Raw genomic sequence first — 24,717 nt, 5'->3', positions numbered from 1 at the left:
GCAGAAGAACCAGGTAAACAGGTGAGTGGCTTGATTCATCAATTTCCTGGAGACAGAACTTTAAGAAAGGAGGGTCCTAGAAGATGAAGGGAGAAAGAATGTCACCTATTGGCCATAACAGTGTCGTTAGAACTCTGCTCATCAATGCTTAGAACTAAGAATAGATTTTATTTTATTTTTAATTGGAGGATAATTGCTTTACAATGTTCTGTTGGTTTCTGCCATATAACTGCACATATAAGTCATAATTATATATACTGTATGTATATATATCCTCTCCCTATGGAGTGGCCCTCCTATCCCTTCCCCATCTCACCCCTCTAGGTCATCACAGAGAACCAGGCTGGTTCCCTGTATTACACAGTGGTTCCTCACTAGCTGTGTGTTTTATTCATGGTGTTATACATGTCAGTTCTACTCTCTCAATTCCTCCCACCCTCTCCTTCCCTCACTGTGTCCCCAAGTCCATTCTCTACGATGTTAAATTAAATCAGAAAATCACTTTTTCGACTCATTGTTTATTCACTCATGCATTCACTGGCTGATACATTCATTTGTTCAATCAATAAGTAAAATTTGAAAATCTACTATACTGCAGTGCATGGGGTCACAAAGAGGCGAACAAGACTTAGTGACTGAACAACAATTATGTGCAAGGTCAGAGATATTGCAAAAGATTTTTCCTAGATATTGGGTGATAGGAAAACTAGGAACAAGGAAAGACAAAATTTCAGTATGAGAGCAAGGGAGTGACCTAAATGTAGAAATTTAAGAATTTGAATCCATTTTCAGAGGGACCTGAATGTGAAGAAAATAGGCTCACATGAGCTTCTCTGAGTGTACTATTCTCATCCCAGTAGAACTCACTTTATAAAAAAGCATCAGTTATAAAGCCTGGTTATAAATTATTTGAAACTTAAATCATATTTCCTCAAAAACACAATACCATGCATGGTACATAATTCTAATGGTTTTTCCATAAATACCTCATTAATCCCCAATGTGGCAGGGAATAAAACTACCAGCATATTACAGGTATGCAATGAATCTTCCCATGATATCCCGAGGGCTCTGATTCAGAAATACTGCTTTAATTGGATTATCCTGTAGTTGTATTTAACTGTGGAAATTCAACTAAACAACACAGGGGGAAAAGTTAGAATGGGGCCAAAAAGAAAATAAGCGTTTTAAGTAGTAAATGTTGCCATGTGACATTTTACTCCAAGAGGTGCCGTCCAAGAGGACACATGAGATGCCGACTTAAGGCCGTGGCGCTTTCAGTGAGTCTCATCCCCACGCGCCTCCCTCTCCTAATGCGAGTGTCGCTCACTTCTGAAAGTGATACCTGAGTTAAAGATAGACAGTAGGCTTTTTGAGTTGGGAAAGCTCTGTTTACAGAAGACAGAGATAGTGTTGCATCTCCTGGGAACTTCTTGCATCTTTCTTTTTATCGGAATATACTTGCTTCACAGCGTCGCGTGGTTTCTGCTCTACAGCAAGGTGAATCAGCTCTATGGACACATACATTCCTTCGCTCTTGAGCCTCCCTCCCACGCCCCCATCCTAACCCTCTAGGTTATCACGGAGTACCGAGCTGAATTCGCTGCACTATACAGCAACTTCCCACTACCGACTTCACACAAGGCAGTGTATATATGTTGATGCTACTCCCTCAGTTTGCCCCATCCTCCCCTTCCCCTCTGCACCACCCACCCTGGCCACGTGTCCATCGGTCCATTGTCTATTCTGCGTCTCTATTCCTGCCCTGCAAATACGTTCATTAGTACCATTTTTCTAGATTCTATATATGTGAATTAACATATGATCTTTGTTTTTCTTTTTTTAACTTAACTTCACTCTGTGTGACAGACTCAAGGTTTATCTTGCCTCTTGAAGATTCATCTCTTGCAAGTTATTGGCCTCTCCAGTGATAGTGGGTTTTCTAATAAGAAAATCTGTTTCTCCCTGAAAACTCCCACTTCCCTCCTTGATGATACAAATTTCCTGACTCTCGTATCTGGATTCTTAGTCCAACCAAAATTCTATGGCAGTTCTCTGAGTGGTCCCGTGTGTTCTCTCCTTTTCACACAGAAGCCAGGGGTAGTATTGTTCAGCTTTTTCCTATGTGCTTTCTTTGACCTTATGTGTCCAAGCTGGTATTATCTCAAACGCTAGAGGCTTGACATTAACAGTACATCGTGAGTTTAATTGCTATCTGAGGACTATGTGAAGTTTCTAACTCATAGTAAGTTGCATCCTTTCTGCAAGTAAATTTATTCTTCCACAAGAGTCAACTGTCTTAGTGGCAGGGTCCACTTGTAAAGGCCTTTGTATCTAAAGCAGACTTCAGCTCACTCACTGAATCTGTTTGCTTATAATGACAGCAAAAATATACAGACTAGAAATAAAAGTACAGCCACTGCAAATGATGGTAGGAGAATGGGCTTTGTTTTAGATAGGATGCTATAGGAAAAACTTTGACCTCTGGTGGAAGCAAAACAGTGCCCATCAAAATCAATAGGCCTGGAGTATAGGCTGTGGTCAGTAGATTCTGTGTTGAAGGACCACAGGCCAGTGTGAAGTGGGAAACCCCAAGGGTAAAGAAGTTCACATGTTTCTTGATGTTAATTACTATGTTTATTTGAATTTAAGTTAGCATATATCCTAGTGTTATTATTTTATAAACAACAAAGGAAGACACAGTGTAGTCAACTTCCAACACACTGTTCTCTGATGTAGAGATTTTATTTTAGATGTATTAATATTCAGATATATAGAGTTTTAATATATATCATGCTGCTCTGTTCAGTAACTCTTTGAATATACAATATTGTCTGTTTTGCTGCTTGCTCGTAGTGTATTATTTTTGAGGACATTAAAAAAGGCAGCTAAACTCAATACATCTCATACTAGCAATATAAGTAACACATAAAGCTATTGTACAATGGATGGTTATGGCCAAGCCTGCCCATTTCAGGCAGTAACAGTCTACCACACAGTTAGCTACTGACCTGCTGCCTGGATGGTGCGTATTCAAACACTATCAACTCTAAGGGATATCAGAATTCAGGAATTTGTAGTATGTGAAAAATAGCATGCATTTTATTATTTTTGAAATGGCATAGTTGAAGGAGAACATGCTTTCTGTTTTGATTGTGATGAACTTAATAAATGTAAGGGTAGCTCTACTCCAATCAAATGATGTGCAGATGTGTGGGACAAGGATTAATTCTGAAGAAATTGATTCTAACATGTTGACATTTGTCACCATGACAGGAAAATCGTTATTCCAAGGGATTTGCTTTCTGTACCTGGTAACAGATACCAAGCTTGCCATTAGAGGAAAAAAACGGAAATGCAGTGAAACCTTGAGCACTTAGAGGACAAACTGCCTTTTGATGGCTGACGTTTGCCTGGATAGAGTACATTGTAGGAGATGGGTTTTGTCATGCACCGTTTCTTCTAAATTTCATAGAAATCAAACGAGTTAAAAATCATTGTTAGCACATTTTATTGATGAGGAACAGAGGTGCAAAAAGGCAGAATAACTCACTTGGTATTCCATAGCTTGTAAACAGAAGGGTGTAATTCAAAATGCCAAGCTGAAGCGTTTCTCATGCAGCTATGCTGTCTCCTGGCAAGTGAACTGGGCCAGTAACTTTCTCTTTATGTGCCAGGTGTTCATAAATTAGGCATTTGTGAGTTGGGAAGACACTCCACAACTCTGGTTTTCTATCAGAATAAATCAGGACTCTCTACTGGCTTCACGGTGGAACCAATGCAGGTGCATGTGGTATCAACTTTTGAGAGTGAGTGGTACAAGGCATTTGATTGTTTTTCTTCATATATTCTTTCTTGAAGGTTTTAGTTGATGGGATTTTAAAATTATTTTTCAACTATTAGACTAATACAGCTAATTGTTAAAATGCTAGTCAATATAAAATATACAATAAAAAAAAAAACAAAAGAGGTTCTTCCTCTTGTTGCCTGCTACTCCAAGGCTTGATGTTGTTCAGTCCTAAACTGTGTCTGACTCTTTGCGACCCCATGGACTGCAGCATGACAGGCTTCCCTGTGCTTCAGTATTTCCCAGAGTTTGCTCAAACTCATGTCCACTGACTAGTGATGCCATCCAACCATCTCATCCTCTGTTGTTCCCTTCTCCTGCCCTCAGTCTTTCTCAGAATCAGGGTCTTTTCCAATGAGTCAGTTCTTCGCATCAGGTGACCAAATATTGGAGCTTCATCTTCAGCATCAGTCCTTCCAATGAATATTCAGGACTGATCTCCTTTAGGAGGGACTGGTTTGATCTCCTTGCAGTGCAAGGGACTCTCAAGAGTCTTCTCCAACAGCACAGCTTGAAAGCATCAATTCTTTGGCACTCAGCTTTCTTTATGGTCCAACTCTCATATCCGTACATGACTACTGGAAAAACCATAACTTTGACTGCTGCTGCTGCTGCTGCTGCTAAGTCACTTCAGTGGTGTCTGACTGTGCGATCCCATAGACGGCAGCCCACCAGACTCCGCCGTCCCTAGGATTCTCCAGGCAAGAACACTGGAGTGGGTTGCCATTTCCTTATCCAATGTATGAAAGTGAAAAGTGAAAGTGAAGTCACTCAGTCGTGTCTGACTCTTAGCGACCCCATGGATTGCAGCCTACCAGGCTCCTCTGTCCATGGGATTTTCCAGGCTCTGTCCATGGGATTTTCCAGGCGAGAGTACTGGAGTGGGGTGCCATTGCCTTCTCCGATACCTTTGTCTATATGGACTTAATTCAGCAAAGTGATGTCTCTGCTTTCTAATATGCTAAGTTTGTCATAGCTTTTCTTCCAAGGAGGCAGCATCTTTTACTTTCATGGCGGCAGTCACTGTCTGCAGTGATTTTGGAGCTCAAGAAAATAAATTTTGTCACTGCTTCCCCTTTTTCCTCATCTATTTTCCGTGAAGTTATGGGACTGGATGCCATGACCTTAATCTTTTGGATATTGAATTTTAAGCTATCTTTTCACTCTCCTTTTTCACCTTCATCAAAAGGCATTTTAGATTCTCTTCACTTTCTGCCATTAGAGTGGTGTCATCTGCATATCTGAAGTTATCGATATTTCTCCCAGCAGTCTTGATTCTAGTTTGTGCTTCATCCAGACCAGCAATCAGTGTCAGTACTTGGCTGTGTCTCTTCTATGATGATTTTTAGATTCATATACAAATAATGTACAAGTTTTATAAAAAAATTATACCAAATTATTCATATTGTTATGAAATATGCCTTTTTACTCACCAATATGTCAAAACATAAACTCAATTTGATCTATTTAAGATTGAGGAGAAATTTAAGGAGATTTAAAGGGGAAATTTATTGGTCATGAATTCCAAAGAAGGATTGAATGATTGTACTATAGGATCATAAGTTTGAGTTGGGCCTCAGTATTTCCTGAAACCAAAATTTTGAACACTCTTCTCTAAACTCAGATTCTTGCATACTGTCAGCTGGATTTGCAAAACAAAACATCTCTACAGGAAGGGAAATGAGGCTACTAACAAGTTCCCAAAGTGCTTTTTCTTAGTTACACTTCAAAAATCTATGACATGACTCTTAATTGATTCAGTTTGGGTTAGGTATCCATCTCTGGATCAATCAGCATGTGTATAAGACTGTGGAATTATGACTGTCATATCTTTGTTCAATTACCCAAGTCAGGGACATTCAACATTGGCTTACAGGACAGGGAAATTAAAATATGCCAATTTCCAGCTTAAACTATGTGGTTGGGAGCAGGAACTGGGTTTTAATAATGGTCTTGTTACATCTCTAAACAAATATCACAAGGATAAAGGTTATCTGGATGAACAAAAAGATAAGAATCCATTAAGCAAAATATGAATGTATTATAGATCATTTCCTGCCTCTCTATGGATGGGCATTCATCTTAGCTTATATTTTTCATCATTACAAATATTTTTCATTATTATAAATAATGCTGCTATGATCATCCTTGCACACATATCTTTCTGTCCATATAATCGTTTCTGCATAATAGACTTGTAAAAATGGAGCTGCAAGTTAAAAGCATATGCATGTTTTAATTCCACAAATACTATAAAATCCCCACCAAAAGGTATTTACACAGCCACCAACAGTGAATGTTTGTGCACCTCACAAATCCCTTAAAAACCATCAGATACAATGAACTAGAAGGAAACTAAACACTTTTATAAGTGGATTATAAATCTGTTACTTCATGGTAAATGTTGAAATTTCTAGGCTCTATTTTTATAAAATTTCAAGGTATGTATTTTTAAGAGTGAATTGACAGTGAGTATGAAGCTTAGTATTAAACTTCGGAAAATTCGGGGTTTGTTTTCCCCAAGAGAGGAAAAGCAAGTTAATCTCAAGACTGAGAATCTACCTCATCATGGAATATGCTGGTGGAAGAGATGTGTTAGATTACCTAGAGGCTCATGGCACATGAAAGGAAAACAAGTTTGAAGAAAATTCCACCAGAAAGTATCTGCTGTGTGTGAGTACTGCCAACAGAAGTGGGTTGTTTACTGAGACTGAAAGGCAGAAAACCTACTCTTGGATGTGGACATGAAATTAGGATTGTAGACCTCGGCATCAGCAAAAAATTCACCTTTGGCAAATAGTTGCACAACTTTTGTGGCAGTAATTTTCCTGCCCCAGAACTATTCCAGGGCAAAATTTAAGATAGACCCAAGTGAGGGGGTGGGTGTGAAGGCTGAGAGCTATCCTATATGCAGGGGTCATCTGATCCCTGCCTTTGGATCTCAAGGAGCCATGAGAGAAGTTATGGAGTGAAACATACCATAGTCCCTTGTACTTGTCCATGGAGTGTAAAAACCTGCTTAAGAAATTTCTTTCTCAGTCCCACCAAGAGAGTCACTTTTGATCAAATTATGAAATATTCATGGATAAATCTGGGTCATAAAGAGAAGTTAAAACCTTATGGAACTACTCCCTGACTACAAAGACCCCCAGAGGGCTGAGTTGATGGTGTTAATAGATTACACACAAGAAGAGCTCAAGGACTCACTGATGGGCCAGAAGTCTAAGGTGATGGCCACCCATCTGCTCCTGGACATACGAGCTCAGAATTGGAGGGCTGTACAATTACTCTGAGGCCCCAGCCTTCTGCTAATCTGGCCAACAGCAGCATTCCTTTCCCATTGCACATGAGAATAGTCTCTGCCAATGCCAACCAATGGAGTTTCAACAATGGAGGTTCAACCAGTGGAGGTTCTGCCGCTCCAATCCACTCCCATCTCTAATTCTCAGAGCAGCAGTGCAGACAATCAGCAGCTTTAGAATGACCAGGAGCCAGAACAAAAACTGGCAGCACAACCAACTTGCTGGCCACCTCCCTGCTTGTCTTGGAGAAGAAGAAAATAACTCCTATTACCTCCACAGAGAGCAATCTCTCCACTAACAGAAATCAAAACAGGAATTCCTCAAATCTAGAGAGGGCAAGCCTCAGCCAGAAAGCAAAGAACCGAGCCAGGCTAAGTCCTGGGGCCTCTTGTGGCAGCTTTGGTGCAGCCCAGCCAGGCCTCCCTGTGCAAAGAATTGGGAGGTGCCTCTGCCCAGTTGCATCAGCATGTCATATCCCTGTTGTTGTTCAGTTGCTACGTCATGTCTGACTATTTGCATCCCCATGGACTGCAGCATGCCAGGCTTCCCTGTCCTTCACTGTCTACCGGAGCTTGCTCAAACTTATGTCCATTGAGTTGGTGATGCCATCCAACCATTTCCTCTTCTGCTGCCCCCTTCTCCTCTTGCCCTCAATCTTTTCCAGCATCAGGGTCTTTTCCAAGGTGACTTCCCACCATGGTGGAGCCCCAGACAGGAAATCCCTTCCATACTGAACAGCTGTCACATATATACGACCAGCAGAATGTGCCCTGTGGGAAGAACCCAGCCTCTTCCTCTGGCGGCAGACAGGACCCGCAGACTTAGTGGAGACATTCAGCTCAAACTTCACCTGGTGGGCAACGGAGGCAATTATAAAAGAATTTCCAGAGCCAAAGTGGTACTCACTCTCCTTTACTTGGAGTATGAAGATTACAAGCAGGTAGAGTCTACTGGGAGATCTAAGGTTCTGGATGCAAACAGCTGCCAGTATGAACTACAGAATAAATACTTCCTATTTTGTGTGCAGAGCTCCTGGGGCCAAAGGGACCACATGCAGTGAAAGATGGAGGGGTGCAACATGATTTGAGGTTTCTTAATATGTTTGACCTAAGTGCATGGGCCATTTCCGGGGCCTTCAGAAACTTTGCCTCTAAGACCACCAAGGAGTTTCAGCTTGTAAAGGCTGCCAGGAGCCACCAGCGAGACAAGAGAAGTAGGCTGGCCCTAGCTGCCAAACCAGCCACTCTGTCCCATGTTTCCCCCTGGGTCACTTCTCCTCTTCTCAAAACTTTCTCTTTTCTTCTCTCTCTCTCTCTCTCTCTCTCTCTCTATATATATATATATATATATATATATATATATATATATATATATATAATTTTTTTCCCCCCTGCCAGGGGAAAGAGATTGATCTTTTGAAATAATGACGAACTATCCAAATGGAAACATAACACTCATATACCTCTCTCTCTCTCTCTGCTATTAACTCATAATGTCTATTAACATGTCTTTGAGCTGAATAGAATAAACTATTCTTTATAGTAATAGACTACATGTTACATAGTAAATATGTTCACATCATGCCCTCTGGAGCAAAAGGGAAGCATACATATATAAAATCTCTGGGTCAGACGGTCAAAACTGTAATCACTTAAAATCAAGGATGGCATGAGAAAACAGGAAAGCACTGAGCTACTTCTGCAAAGAAAAATAAATTGCTTTTCTCTGGAATAAATATAAGCCAATAAAGCTCAGCCAAATGACTTCATGAGTATAAATGTTTTCCAGGCAAACTTATAAAGTGCTAAGATGAACACATCTAACCTGTTGCAATAAAGCTGTTTGGTAATAAGAGCCCCTGAATTCCATAGCTCTAGGGAGGATTAAATATTTTATCTTCTAAGGAACAATAATCAGTTTGGGAGAGTGAAGGAACTGGCTTTATTTAATATTTGATTTTCTTTCCCTGCCATTTCCATGAGTCACCTTTTGGTGTTGACTTTCAGTTTAGCGGCTGTTGTAGCACCAAAATCCTGAATAATGAAGAGAAAAGAGTGGTTTCGTTTAGAAGAAGTAAATATTCCAGCAGCTGTGAACTCAGGGTTTAAAAATCATTCTAACTTGCTGAAAACAAACAGACCCAGCAGAGAGTCAAGTGAGAAGCAAATGGCAGAAATACTTGTGCGAGTCCATTCACTGGGTGTGTGGTGAGTGGCTCAGCTACGGTTTACCTCTTGTTATTTACTTGTTTCTTCCCGGGCTTTCACACCCCCACCCCCACCCAGATGCCCTCAACTGCTGCATCTTAAACTGTACCTCTGCAGACCAACTGATTCCTTCATTCCCTTTATTTAATAAAACATTGCTTATCTATGAAGATTGTTGTTTTTATTCCATCACTAAGTTGTGTCCACCTCTTTGCAAGCCCATGAACCGCGGCATGCCAGAGTTTGCTCAAATTCATGTTCACTGAGGAGGTGATGCTATGCAACCATCTCATCCTCTGTCACCCCCTTCTCCTCCTGCCTCCATTCTTTCCCAGCATCAGAGTCTCCAATGAGTCAGCTCTGTGCATCAGGTGGCCAAAGTATTGGAGTTTCAGCTTCAGCATAAGTCCTTCCTGTGAATATTCAGGACTGGTTTCCTTTAGGATTGACTAGTTTGATCTATAAAGATAAAATATTTAAAATAATTTTTATAGTGTTGTTGTTCAGTCACTCAGTCATGTCTGACTACTTGCGACCCCATGGATTGCAGCATACCAGGCCTCACCAACTCCCGAAGTTTGCCCAAGTTCATGTTCGTTGCATCAGTGATGCCATACAGCCATCTCATCCTCTGACACCCTCTTTTCCTTCTGCCCTCAATCTTTCCCAGCATCAGGGACTTTTCCAATAAGTCGGCTGTTCACATAAGTTGACCAAAATATTGGAGCTTCAGCCACACCATCAGTCCTTCCAATGAGTATTCAGGGTTGATTTTCCTTAAGATTGACTTGTTTGATCTCCTTGCTGTCCAAGGGTGTTTCAGGAGTCTTCTCCAGCACCACAGTTCTAAGGCATCAATTCTTTGGCACTCTGCCTTCTTTATGGTCTAGCTGTCACAACCATACATGACTATCAGGAAGACCATAGCCTTAACTATAAGGACATTTGTTGGCAGAGTAATGTCTCTGCTTTTCAACACACTGTCTAGGTTTGTCATAGTTTTCCTGCCAAAAAGCAATCATCTTCTGGTTTCATGGCTGCAGTCACCATCTGCAGTGATTTTAGAGCCCAAGAAGTGGAAATTTATCACTACTTCCACCTTTTCCCCTTCTATTTGCCTCGAAATAATGGGGCTGGATGCCATGGTCTTAGTTTTTTAATATTTAGTTTTAAGCTGGCTCTTTCATGCTCTTCCTTCACTTTTATCAAGAGGCTCTTTATAGTAGACATGCATAAACAAATATACTGTACTAAGCACTATTTTAGGCTGTTGGAGCAAAGAATATGATATAACTAATTGTGAGGGGAATCATCAGAGGATGGGCAGAAATAGGAGCTGCAAATATATAAGGAACCAGCTTCTAGGTAAAAAGACCTGGACTAAAAACCACAGAGTCTCAAATGTTCGCTGAGATAAGTAATAGCAAATAAATAGATATGACATAGCATGACACAGAATATGACTTGCTGCAATGTGATAGGAGATGATACAGAAAGATACACTGAAATCAGATTCTGAAGTGTCCCAAGAGCAGAAGAACCTGGTCTTTATTCTAGAGGTAAATAATCAACAATGGTGATCAGATACAGGGTGTATTCTAGAATGATCACCCCATTTTCAGGATAGAGAATTTCCATTAAAAATCCCAGTTTCTAAATTTTTCCACAACATGAAGAAAAAATATCTGAGACTACAACTTTGGTTAATACATACCAATTACCAAGATGGTTGCTTTTAAGAGGAACACATTTTTTAGTGAAATTACTAGTGAATACAATTCTCCCCACTGTAAGTAGACTATGAGAAAATGAGGTCACTTCTTCATATCTTGAAATTAAAGCAAGAAGTAATATGGTGAGTAGAGAGTCTCTGAGTGTCTGGCTCTCTTTTGATCTTTAGTGATGATACTCACCAGTGGATAAAGTTACTGAACTAAATCCAATGCTCAGTGGAAAGTAACTGCTTACTGGAGGCATTAAGTGCCACCTTAACCCCAGTCTCTTTCTTGGTAAGCTTCCCCTCTCACAGTTCCTGTGTATTTGATACAATGAGCAACCTATCCCAAAACTCTGGCCCCAAGTGATTGGACAAATCATAGGCACAAAACCTAAAGGTAGTCAAACCCCTGAACTGGCCTAGTACACCTATTTCCTGACTTGGTAAGATTCTCTACCTTGCACACATACCATGATCTGTAGACAAGCATCTCTGGCATCACCATATAGTTAGTCAAACATGCAAAATCTCAGGCCCTACCCAAGACCTCGTGAATCAATCTGCATTTTAACAAGATTCCCAGTTGCTCTGTATCCATATTAAATGTTAAGAAACAATTCTAGACTAGCAGGTCTGACTGTCTTGAGAATTTAAGTTAGGAAATATTAAAAATATGGAGTGATTAGTAGACTGAAAATAAACAGACATACAAAGCATAACTGTGTTCATGTTCATGGCCAATTACTTCAACAGAAATCTTGTGACTCCTTTTACCACTGAGGTGCCTGTCACTAACCCATGTCTAGACTCTCCTACAAGTTACAGGTGTTCAAATTCCTCCTGCAATGTTTCTGTTCTTAGATTTCCATGAAAGTCACATCTTTCATGTATTTGTAACTAACTACCCTCCTCTTGGAACCAGTTTGAAATTCTGTTTCCTATAACAAAAGTTGCCAAAATAAAATACTTCTTGTAGTAGCAATCACTGAGGAGTTAATGTGAGGAAATCTCCAATTTAATTTAGTAATTCTAGTAAGAGCAACATTTCTCTTGTGCAAAAAATCGGCAGCAATTCATTTCCTCAGCCAGACCTGGCCAGTGAAGGAAAAACAGATCACTCTCATTTAAGACTTGCATTAATCTCCTCAGGCTAACAGGATGACATTCCTTGTATAGAAAAGTATCACTTACTTGACCTAAAAGAAGGAAAGAAAGCACATCAAGAGAAAATTGTCCTCCCTTTTCACAGGCAAATTGGTAATTTTTGCTGATGCTTCTCTAGGGAGAACAGGGGGTTTGATGTAGACTTTCCAGTCTTAAATTCAGAAGGTTTGAATTTTTTCCAAGATCTTTGCCGAGAGAGATTCTCTCTTTTTTCCCTATGTAATTTTTTTGAAGCATAGTTGATTTACAGAATTCTGTTATCTTCAGGTATACAACAGTGATTCAGTATTTTTTATAGATTATATTCCATTTAAAGTTATTGCAAAATAATAGTTATGCAAGCCAGACAGAGGCAAATATTGTATATTATCACTTATATGTGAAATCTAAAAAATAAAAGTCAAATTTATAAAGTGAAACAGAAGCAAACTCACTGATACATAAAACAAACTAGTGGATTCAGCTGGGAGAGAGATGGGGGAGAGGTAAACTATGAGTATGGAATTAAAAGATATAAACTACTATGAGTAGACAAAAATGGTATATTGTACAACACAGGGAATTTCAGCCATTATTAGGAGAGTCTGTTTATTGACATTTCCTCCTTTGTTTTTACAAACTCCTTAAAAGAGAATACTATTCATCATGGACACTCTGTCCTGCCTCACTGCAAGATATTTGATGTTGAGCAAGTTATTTAACTTTCTTGAATCTTCAATTTTTATAAAAGGAGGACATAAAAACCAAGTCATTCCTCCTATATGATGCTATTTTATAATCAAATCTAATTATGTATGTATGTATCTATCTATCTATCTATATCATCCTTGGATATTTTCCCTCCTTATCTGAAGGTTCCATTATCTACAGATTCAACCAACTGCACATACATGGGCCAAATGTATATGTAATTTTCAATGTCAGTTATATAAATGCAAGATATTCTTAAAATATTCTGTGGTGTCTTAATACTTTTTCAAAATGTTTTAGCAGTGGAATTTTTGCTCAAAGAAAATATTGTATATAAAGTAAATATAAGAGCTGGTGATTTGGTTGAATTAGCTGTGTGGTGATGAAGGTGCCTGGTGATTTGAGGAACTGACTCTTAGAACATAGTGACTGAATGTAGAGTTTCATGAAGAGTAGTATGAAAATCAGATTGCTATGCAACTTGAGTCATCACGTATTCATCTCAACAACTATTTATAAAGCTTCTGAATTTTATATCAGGAATAGGGCAAAAATACAAAGATCTCAGTTTAGCTGAGAAAGAGGTAAAAAAAAATAATACATTACATGGTATATGTTGATAATTGATTTTGGAATAGGATTATTGAAGCACAAATCTCTCATCAATTACCTTTACCTAATAAAAGTGGAGTAAAATTTTACTTGTTGGATGGCATCCCTGACTCAATGAACATGAGTTTGAGCAAACTCTGGGAGATGGCAAAAGACAAGGAAGCCTGGCATGTTGCAGTCCATGGGGTTGCAGAGTTCGATATGATGTAGTGACTGAACAAGAAATGATGTTTGGAAAGAAAAGAAATGAGGTTATATTTGACCCAGACCTTTAAGGATCCGTAGGAAATTTTGTGTTAATAAGTGAAAAAAGAATACTCCAAGCAAGGGGAAACTTAGGTAGATAAAGCCATAATGCTGTAAGTGAATGGCTTCAAAAACATCACATAGTCTGGTTAGACTGGAGTTTAGTTTATGAGAGAGGCAGTGGTGGAGAAAAACTTAAAAAGACAGGCTAGGACCAAGCTGTGAAGAGTTTGGTTTTCATGAAGTTCTGTCTTTTTGGCAATAATTATTTAATAAATGGGCTTCCTAAGTGGTGCTAATGATAAAGAACCTGTCAGCCAATGCAGGAGACATAAAAGATGTGGGTTCGATCCCTGGGTCGGGAAGATCCCCTGAGGAGGGCATGGCAATCCACCCCCATATTCTTACTTCAAGAATCTATGAAGAGAGGACCCTGGCAGGCTACAGTCCATGGGGTTTGCAGAGTAGGACATGATCAGAGCGAACAAAAATAGCTAAAATGCCAGTTTTGGAAAAGCGTTTGTGGCAACCACATTGAAGAGTTTGCTGGATCACCTTTTTTTGCTCCTAAGGGTCCACAAACCATCTTGTCATTCTGTTTCCTATCTTCCAGGAATCTGACCTGCACAGATTGCACTGATGTGCTGCCATGACCTCTAGTCTGGTGAGGAGCCGTCAGTGGGAGGCACCAGCAGGAGGCTGGTGGGGCGGAGGGTGGGAGAGAGGTCTGATGGGCAATTCTTTGCTTTCCAGCTTTCTTCCTTCTGGGTCACCACTGGTGAACTGCATCTCTGTAGCAAAAGCCATGGTTCCTGCTATGTGATTTTCTTCACAGTTTCTTTTATTTCTTTTCTTTCTTTCTCATATATTTATTTATTTATTTATCATTTATTTGCATCAGGCTAGACTCGGGCATTTTCATTTTTAAAAACAGGGTTATAATCTACTATAAAATATATTTTCAAGTCATATTCTCAGAGTCTTGGCTCTTCAAGCTGACTCTAATGTTCTCTTGACATGTTCCACATTCATATTTTGAAAAAATATTTTATGAATGGATAAGGAAGCTGTGGTACATATACACCATAGAATATTACTCAGCCGTTAAAAAGAATTCATTTGAATCCATTCTAACGAGATGGATGAAACTAGAGCCCATTATACAGAGTGAAGTAAGCCAGAAAGATAAAGAACATTACAGCATACTAACACATATATACGGAATTTAGAAAGATGGTAACGATGGCCCTATATGCAAAACAGAAAAAGAGACACAGAAGTACAGAACAGACTTTTGAACTTTGTGGGAGAAGGTGAGGGAGGGATGTTTCGAAAGAACAGTATGTATATTATCTATTGTGAAACAGATCACCAGCCCAGGTGGGATGCATGAGACGAGTGCTCGGGCCTGGTGCACTGGGAGGACCCAGAGGAATCGGGTGGAGAGGGAGGTGGGAGGGGGGATCGGGATGGGGAATATGTGTAACTCTATGGCTGATTCATATCAATGTATGACAAAACCCACTGGAAAAAAAAAAAAAAAGAAAAGAAAAAGAAAAGAAAAAAAAAGAAAAAATATTTTAAATTGCAGGGTAATTGCTTTATAATGTTGTGTTAGTTCCTGCCATACATCAACATGAATCAGCCATAGATATATGTCTCTTCCCTTGTGAACCTCCCTCCCATCTCCCATCTCATCTCACCCCTCTAGGTTGTCACAGAGCGCCAGGTTGAGCTCCCTGTGTTATATAGCAACTTCCCTTTAGTTATCTATTTTACATATGGTAATGCATATATTTTCAAAGCTACTTTCAATTCATCCCACCCTCTTCTTCCTCCATGGTGTCCTTAAGTCTGTTCTCTATGTCTGAGTCTCTGTTTATACTCTGCAAATAGGTTCAACAGTACCAATTTTCTAGATTTCACACATATATATATATATGCATTAATAGATATTTGTTTTTCTCTTTCTGACTTACTTCACTAGATATAACAGGCTCTAGGTTCATCCACCTCACTGACTCAACGTTATTCCTTTTAATGGCTGAGTACTACTCCTTTGCATATATGTACCACTACATTTTATCCATTCATCTGTCGGTGGACATCTAGGTTGTGTCACTGTCCTAGCTCTTGTAAATAGTGCTGCAGTGGTGAACCTTTGAGTATATGTGTCTTTTTCAGTTATGGTTTTCTTAGGGCATATGCCCAGTAGTGGAATTGCTGTGTCACACCATTCTTTAAGTATTTTCTTACTTTGAGGCTCAACACAACATTTGAGATGCTTCTTATAGTTTTAGTGGCTCAGCCCTAGACAATTCACCATTTTTCCGTGGAGATCTAGTTGCTTCCAAGGGTTCAAGTTATGCTCATTGCCCTTTTGATGCTGCTTCTAGGCCTCTCAGTAGACAGACTTAAAGAAGGTCTATCAGTTTATGTTGGTACCTTTGCATCTAATCTAATGCTATGAAGTTATGGGCTTCCTAGGTGGCTCAGTGGTAAAGAATCTGCCTGCCATTGCAGGAGATGCAGGAGTCATGGGTTTGATCCCTGGGCAGGGAAGATCCCCTGGAGGACACAGCAACCCATTCCAGTAGTCTTGCCTGGAAAATGTCAAGGACGGGGGAGCCTGGAGGCCTGCAGTCCACGGCTGCAGTCCATGAATCACAAAGAGTTGGACACCACTGGGTGACTGAGCATGTATACACTCAGAATTCTAACCTTCTCATTTCCATATAATCCCTTCCTCCAACTCTTGGAAACCTGATTGTCCACTTCTAGTATACGTGGATTAGTTCCAGAATTATTAGTTCATGTCACTGAGAAGAGGAAACTTCCTCAGGTTTAGGAAATGACAGTAGGTCTCTGCTCTCATGAGACCTGGGATATCGCACCATTTCTTTTTGTTTTCTCTACAACTCCACTACACATCTGCTCACAGGCTTTTTATTAGACACTCTGTAAGTATCTAATTTGACTCTGTCATCTGCTTTCTACTGGGATAATTACTGATAAAGTGTGCTAGAGAATGACTACTTACAAGGGGTTTAAAATATGTAGAAAGAGACAATCTATCCTCGCTCTTGTCTGTAGGCGCTGAGCACTTTGTGTCAGCACCAGTGGATTTATCCTGTGCCTGGTTTAATCATGGACAAAACTGTAGTGAGCCATGCAAGAAGAACCTTATATTGTGAGCTGTGTGCAGATAGAGATCTAGGGAAAGACATATACCCTTTTATACACTGTGGAGAATTAAGTACCTGTTTTAGATGAGCTAGTTATTTCCACTCCAATTAATAAGATCCTACTATTTTTGCTTTTTCACCTGTATCTGATCTGGGGATGGTTCCTCTATAGCTACCTTTCCATTGGCAAGACTCATGAAGAAGCATAGGACATTTCTGCAAAAAGCCATGTCATAAAGACAATAATTAGAAACTGGTACTGGGAAACATGGAATACCTGAGCCCTACAGCTAACAACTAAAAGTAGTAAATACTTTCTTAAGGAAAAAAATTTTTTTTCTGGATTTGTCATAAATTACTTATACTATTTGATTCAGAAACAAACTCTTCTCTAATTTACTCTTTAAAAACAATCTTGAAAAATGACCAGAGAGAGTTGTGTTAAATCATTTTCATTTCATCATTACTTTTATTAATTAAATCTTGAAAACAATTAGCATTAGTATATTTCCTAAATCTACTTTGGTGAAGCTTTTATAATTATACTTTAGTTCAATAAATAATGGCAGACACTTAAATACAACATATTAAAAGAAAAAACAAGACATGAAATGGGAAATTTAACTATTAACTCATATTAAGAATATTAGGAATTATGTATCCAATACATTAGAGTTTGGAAAAGTAATGTTATCATATGTAAATGAAAGAAAATAAATTGGTCAGTTTGGGAGGATGCTGGAGAACTAAATTATTATTTTACAAGCAGATAATTAATGGGGAAGAATGAAACACTTGTCTATTTTTTTCTGTTAAAAATATACCAGCAGGGCTTCCCAGCTGGCTCAGTGGTGGAGAATCCACCTGCCAGTGCAGGACACACGGTTTCGATCTCTAATCCAAGAGGATCCCACATGATGCAGAGTAGCTAAGCCCATGAGCCCCAACTGCTGGGCCCACACTGGAAAGCCCTGTAGCCACAGCTCTGAGCCCATGTGTCCTAGGGCCTTGCCCTGCAGCGAAGGAAGCCATTGCAATTGAGAAGCCTGCACGCTGTGACTGGAAAGTAGCCTGTCACACACACACACACACACACACACACACACACACACACACACACACACACACACACACACACACACACACACACACACACACACACACACACACACACACACACACACACCCCAGTAGATTAATAAATAGAAATCGAGAAGAAATTTTTATTTATAAAAACATTATGCCTTCTGGGCAGCCGGAGACCTACGGAAGGTGGCAGTGATGGCGGCCCGGCCGTATGGATGGCTTGGCGCGGCGTTTGGGCTGCGACTGCTGCTGGCGACCGTGCTTCAAACGGTCTCTGCATTGGGAGCGGAGTTTTCCTCAGAGTCTTGCAGAGAGTTAGGTGTCTCCAGCAACTTGCTCTGCAGCTCCTGTGATTTGCTTGGACAGTTCAACCTTCTGCAGCTGGATCCTGACTGTAGAGGGTGCTGTCAGGAAGAAGCACAATTTGAAACCAAAAAGCTGTATGCAGGAACTATTCTTGAAGTCTGTGGATGAAAATTGGGGAGGTTCCCTCAAGTCTAAGCTTTCGTCAGGAGTGATAAACCCAAACTATTCAAAGGACTGCAAATCAAGTATGTTCGCGGTTCAGACCCTGTGCTAAAGCTTTTGGACGACAGTGGGAACATTGCTGAAGAACTAAGCATCCTCAAATGGAACACAGACAGTGTAGAAGAATTCCTGAGTGAAAGTTGGAACGCATATAAATCTTAAATTTTGTCCTATCCTTCTGGAGGAATCAACCTGCCTGACTTCAGACTCTACTACAAAGCCACAGTCATCAAGACAGTATGGTACTGGCACAAAGACAGAAATATAGATCAATGGAACAGAATAGAAAACCCAGAGATAAATCCATGAACCTATGGACAACTTATCTTTGACAAAGGAGGCAAGGATATACAATGGAAAACAGACAACCTCTTTAACAAGTGGTGCTGGGAAAACTGGTCAACCACTTGTAAAAGAATGAAACTAGAACACTTCCTAACACCATACACAAAAATAAACTCAAAATGGATTAAAGATCTAAATGTAAGACCAGAAACTATAAAACTCCTAGAGGAGAACATAGGCAAAACACTCTCCGACATAAATCACAGCAAGATCTTCTATGACCCACCTCCCAGAATACTGGAAATAAAAGCAAAAATAAACAAATGGGACCTAATTAAACTTAAAAGCTTTTGCACAACAAAGGAAACTATAAGTAAGGTGAAAAGACAGCCCTCAGATTGGGAGAAATTAATAGCAAGTGAAGAAACAGACAAAGGATTAATCTCAAAAATATACAAGCAACTCCTGAAGCTCAATTCCAGAAAAATAAATGACCCAATCAAAAAATGGGCCAAAGAACTAAACAGACATTTCTCCAAAGAAGACATACAGATGGCTAACAAACACATGAAAAGATGCTCCACATCACTCATTATCAGAGAAATGCAAATCAAAACCACAATGAGGTACCATTACACGCCAGTCAGGATGGCTGCTATCCAAAAGTCTACAAGCAATAAATGCTGGAGAGGGTGTGGAGAAAAGGGAACTCTCTTACACTGTTGGTGGGAATGCAAACTAGTATAGCCACTATGGAAAACAGTGTGGAGATTTCTTAAAAAACTGGAAATAGAACTGCCACATGACCCAGCAATACCACTTCTGGGCATACACACCGAGGAAACCAGATCTGAAAGAGACACGTGCACCCCAATGTTCATCGCAGCACTGTTTATTATAGCCAGGACATGGAAGCAACCTAGAAGCCCATCAGCAGATGAATGGATAAGGAAACTGAGGTACATATACACAATGAAATATTACTCAGTCGTTAAAGAATTCATTTGAATCAGTTCTAATGAGATGGATGAAACTGGAGCCCATTATACAGAGTGAAGTAAGCCAGAAAGATAAAGATCATTACAGTATACTAACACATATATATGGAATTTAGAAAGATGGTAATGATAACCCTATACGCAAAACAGAAAAAGAGACACAGAAGTACAGAATAGACTTTTGGACTCTGTGGGAGAAGGCGAGGGTGGGGTGTTTCGAGAGAACAGCATGTATATTATCTATGGTGAAACAGATCACCAGCCCAGGTGGGATGCATGAGACAAGTGCTCGGGCCTGGTGCACTGGGAAGACCCAGAGGAGTCGGGTGGAGAGGGAGGTGGGAGGGGGGACCGGGATGGGGAATACGTGTAACTCCATGGCTGATTCATGTCAATGTATGACAAAACCCACTGCAATGTTGTGAAGTAATTAGCCTCCAACTAATAAAAATAAATGAAAAAAAAAAAAAAAACATTTCATAGAATTTAGAAGATCTCAAAAAAAAGAAAAAAAACCATTATGGAGAAAAAATGATTTAACTGGCTTATCACTATTTTGCCACACTTAATAAATTATTCATAGACCTAAGCTTTATTTCTTAATGGTAGCTATTATCACAAAAAGAGAGATAACTAGACATTATATATGCCTTGATGGAGGAATACAACACTAGCTATAAATATGAAGTGTTTTTACCCTCTCACAAATACCAAAACTGAGTCAGGTTAAACCTCTAAGCCCAAGTATTAGAGGAAACAAATACACAGAGGAACATATCAAGTAACACTATATAAAGAGTTTACAGTCTCTACAGAATTTTTAAAATTGCTAGAGAATTTTCATTCTGAAGAGATCTGTAAATTAAAAGAGATTTAAGAACTCGATTAGACAATTCAAAAATGTAGATTTTGTTATTTAGATTCTGATTCAAATTAAAAAGTTGTACCTCAGAGAGGTCTCAAAATAGCTATGATATTAAAATTTTAATCAATCAACTTATTGAGTTTTCTTACTGATTTTCTATTGCAAGAGTTTTTCAACTAATTTTCTCGAATTTCTAAAATATGCATTCGTAGCATCTTCAGTAATGAAAAATTTCCATTATCTTTTTCAGTATGTATACTTTTCTGTTAATGAAGAGAATAACCATTGTTGTTTGTTCTTCATTACTTGCTTTTGGCTTGAGAGATTATGTTATTTATAATTTTTTAAATTTTTATTTTTTTATTGAGGTATATACTTTAAGGTGTACAACACAATGACTCATTATTTCTAAGTATTGCAAAGTGACCACCATAATAAGTCTAGTTAACATCTAACACCATACATAGTTACTAAAGGAAATATTTTTTCTTGTGATGAGGACTTTTAATATCTACTCTCTTAGCAATTGTAATGTGCAGTATAATACTATTAGCTATAATTCTTAATAACATTTTATCTTAAAGATAATACTCATTATATTAATTTTAATAGTACCTTTAAAGACATATAGATTATTTTTTAATATTTATTATTTATTTGGCTACACTGGGTCTTAGTTATGGCATGTGGGATCTTTAGTTGTGGCATGCAAACTCTAGTGTGCTATGTGGGATCTAGTTCCCCGACCAGAGATCAAACCTGGGCCCCTTGCAATGGGAGTGTGGAGCCATTGGATCACCAGGGAGTCTGCTTTTTCTATTTTTGCAAGAGGTTTATTCTTAGAATGATGACTTTCACAAAATGACTTTTCCCCCAAATATTACTAATTGATTCAAACACTTTGAGTAATATATGCTAATCATAAAAATTATCATCAGCATAACAGAAATAAATACTCAAGTATAATTGGTTACCCAATAGAATATTGTCTTTAAAGCCCACTCAAATGCCTTTTCATCACCTATTAGGTATATTTTTTGTTTTACATTATTTTCTGATCACATATTTTATTTACTTACTAACAGTAATTTTTAAAAAAATACTATAAAATATAAAGAATAATTTATATTACTGTAATTAATATTTGTAATAATATTTATATTTTTGCAAATAACAATTTGCAATTATTTATAAACTGCAATTTCACCAGCTAGCAATGAGCACCCCTTAATCTTTTGTATACTTCCAATATACTAACTTTTTAATAGTTTGAAATTCATGTATGTAATGATTCCGGAAAAACATCTACTCCTGCTTCATTGACTACGCTAAAACCTTTGACTGTGTGGATCATGGTAAACTATGGAAAATCCTTCAAAGAGATGGGCACACCAGGTCATCCTATCTGTCTCCTAAGGAACCAGTACACGGGTCAAGAAGAAACAGTTAGAACTGGACATGAAACAACAGACTGGTTCAAAATTGGGAAAGGAGTATGACAAGGCTATATATTGTCATCCTGCTTATTTAACTCATATGCAGAGTACATCATGAGAAATGTCAGGCTGGATGAATCACAGGCTGGAATCAAGATTGCTGGGAGAAATACCAATGACCTCAGATATACAGATGATACTACTCTAATGGCAGAAAGCAAAGAGGATCTAGAGAGCCCTTTGATGAGAGTGATAGAAGAGAGCAAAAAGGCTGGCTTAAAACTCAGCATTCAAAAAATTAAGACCATGGTTTCCCGTCCCATCACTTTGTGGCAGATAAAAGGGAGAAAAGTGGAAATAGTGACAGATTTTATTTCCTTGGGCTCCAGTATCACTGTAGACAGTGACTGAAGTCATGAAATGAAAAGATGTTTGCTCCTTGGAAAGAAAGCTATGACAAACCTAGGCAGCATGTTAAAAAGCAAGGCATCACTTTGCTGACAAAGGCCCATATAGCAAAGCTATGAATTTTCCAGTAGTCATGTATAGATGTGAGAGTTGTACCACAAAGAAGGCTGAATGCTGAAGAATTGATGCTTTTGATCTGTGGTATTGGAGAAGACCCTTGAGTCCCTTGAACTGCAAGGAGATTGAACCAGTCAATCTTAAAGGAAATCAACCCTGAATAACTTATTGCAAGGACTGATCCTGAAGCTGAAGCTCCAATACTTTCGGGTACCTGATGTGAAGAGCCAACTTACTGGAGAAGACCCTGATACTGGGAAAGACCGAGGGCAGGAGGGAAGGGAAAAGGCAGAGGATGAGATGGTAGGATGGCATCACTGACTAAATGGACATGAGTTTGAACAAACAATGAGAGATAGTGAAGGACAGGGAAGCCTGGTGTGCTACAGTCCATGAGGTGGGAAGGAGTCAAAGACGACTTAGCAACTAAACACAACAATGAGTTTTAAAATGATTTTGAAATATTCACACTGCTTCCAAAGGCAATAGGTAAGTGGTATTTATTTTTCTTTCTTTTCATTTAAGTTTGTTGTTCTTCATTTTTATTTAAGCTTTCAAAAATTAATAATTATTAAATGTTGTCATTTTCTTACTTACAATAAAGAGGTAGAAACCAAAGTGAAAAATCAGTTGAGATCTTTATGTTTTCAAATTCTATATGAAATGCACTCTTGATGCTATGTTGATGGTCATGTTTGACTGAGGTATATTTTAGATCAGACTTTACAAAGCTAACTGGAATTTTACACGCAACATCAAACCAAGAATATTGTACTCCCATAATATCTGTAGTATACATCATACTTGTCTAGGATAAAAATTCCATTCCACCATTTTTTCCATAAGTCTGACATGTTGAGTATCACAGAACAAAGTTAAAATGACAGATATTTATTAAACATCTGGCTGCTCCAGCATTAATAGGACTTAGAATCTTGCATTTCTAGTTTTCAGCTGCCAGTTCCCAAGCAAGTGATTTTACTGATAAAGGGTAGCTTTGACAGGGAAGAAGAGACAAGGGCAATATGATTTAGGAAATTGAACAGGTTTAATAGAGAGTATTTTTAGAGCTGAAAAGAGAAATGCCTCAGAGCTTCTTTAAGCTTCTCTAAAGTTGATTCCAGGATGCCAACACAGCTTTCCTTATCAAATGAAGCCAGAGAAGGTCAAGAAAAACCAGCCCACCCAGTGAGACAGACAGGCTTTCAAAGAATTGAAAATGGAAGATGGTTTTGGCAAGGCGATTTGGATAGGGTACAGGTGAAATGATTCTTTGAGGGGCTCTTTTGCCCTCGTAGTTTTAATATTTTGTTGTACTGATTTTCTTTCTTTCTACCTACCTACCTACCTCCTAGTCACTCTATAGTTCAAAAATTCAAAATATATTGTATGCTCCATGTGAAAAAAGATGTTGGAATAATGTAATTTAACCTTTTTAGTAGAGCCTGTATCTGGAGATTCTCCATGCACACAGGAATTGGGAGTCTTACTTTGCCACGCCAAGCTACTCCATGATTGCTCCACCACAGCCCATTAGACCTCAACAAAATACACCCACCTGACTCAGTCAGTCCTCGTGACACACACCTGAGCTCAAGTGTCTGTCTGGCTGGGCTTTCCCTCAATTTTCTGTCTCTTTTCTATGACTGTATTGCACAATCTCTATTCCTCTTCTACTAATCATTTCTCTTTCCTACACATAACCCAACCATAAATTCACTTTTAAAATAATTATTCACAAGAGTTGTTAGCTTTGGCTTAACATGAATGATTGATTTTTTTTTAACTCTCTTGGACACACATAGGGTATTCTATGCTTACATAATTAATAAGAATTATGAGGCCAGCACTCTGCGGCTCCGAGGTTGCTCTGAGGCTGTTATCTCCCTGGATACCCATGCAGCTGTACCTTCCTCTGGCCCGTGCAGGAGTGTGTGCACCACCCTCCCATTTGTGGATCTCTGGTTCCTCCTGTGCAAGGACCACAAGACTTCTCTTTTCCCATCCGGGTTAGCCTGACTTCA

At 39.0% G+C, this 24,717-nt stretch overlaps 1 protein-coding gene and 1 pseudogene across 1 annotated transcript; both read left to right on the top strand.

Annotated features, from left to right (window-relative positions):
- The first annotated feature begins 1,247 nt into the window (after positions 1-1,247).
- LOC136157235 (serine/threonine-protein kinase MARK2 pseudogene) lies at positions 1,248-7,289 on the top strand (annotated as a pseudogene).
- Positions 7,290-18,231: 10,942 nt separating this feature from the next.
- LOC136158146 (selenoprotein F-like) lies at positions 18,232-18,759 on the top strand. Its single transcript, XM_065919911.1, is given in 1 exon segment — positions 18,232-18,759. A coding segment is annotated over 1 exon segment (495 nt). The 5' UTR covers positions 18,232-18,251; the 3' UTR covers positions 18,747-18,759.
- The last annotated feature ends 5,958 nt before the right edge of the window (positions 18,760-24,717 follow it).

Source organism: Muntiacus reevesi, chromosome 2 (genome assembly GCF_963930625.1).
Source record: "Muntiacus reevesi chromosome 2, mMunRee1.1, whole genome shotgun sequence".
Classification (NCBI taxonomy): domain Eukaryota; kingdom Metazoa; phylum Chordata; class Mammalia; order Artiodactyla; family Cervidae; genus Muntiacus; species Muntiacus reevesi.
Note: the sequence above shows the minus strand (reverse complement) of the source record. Positions and strands in the feature narration are given on the sequence as shown.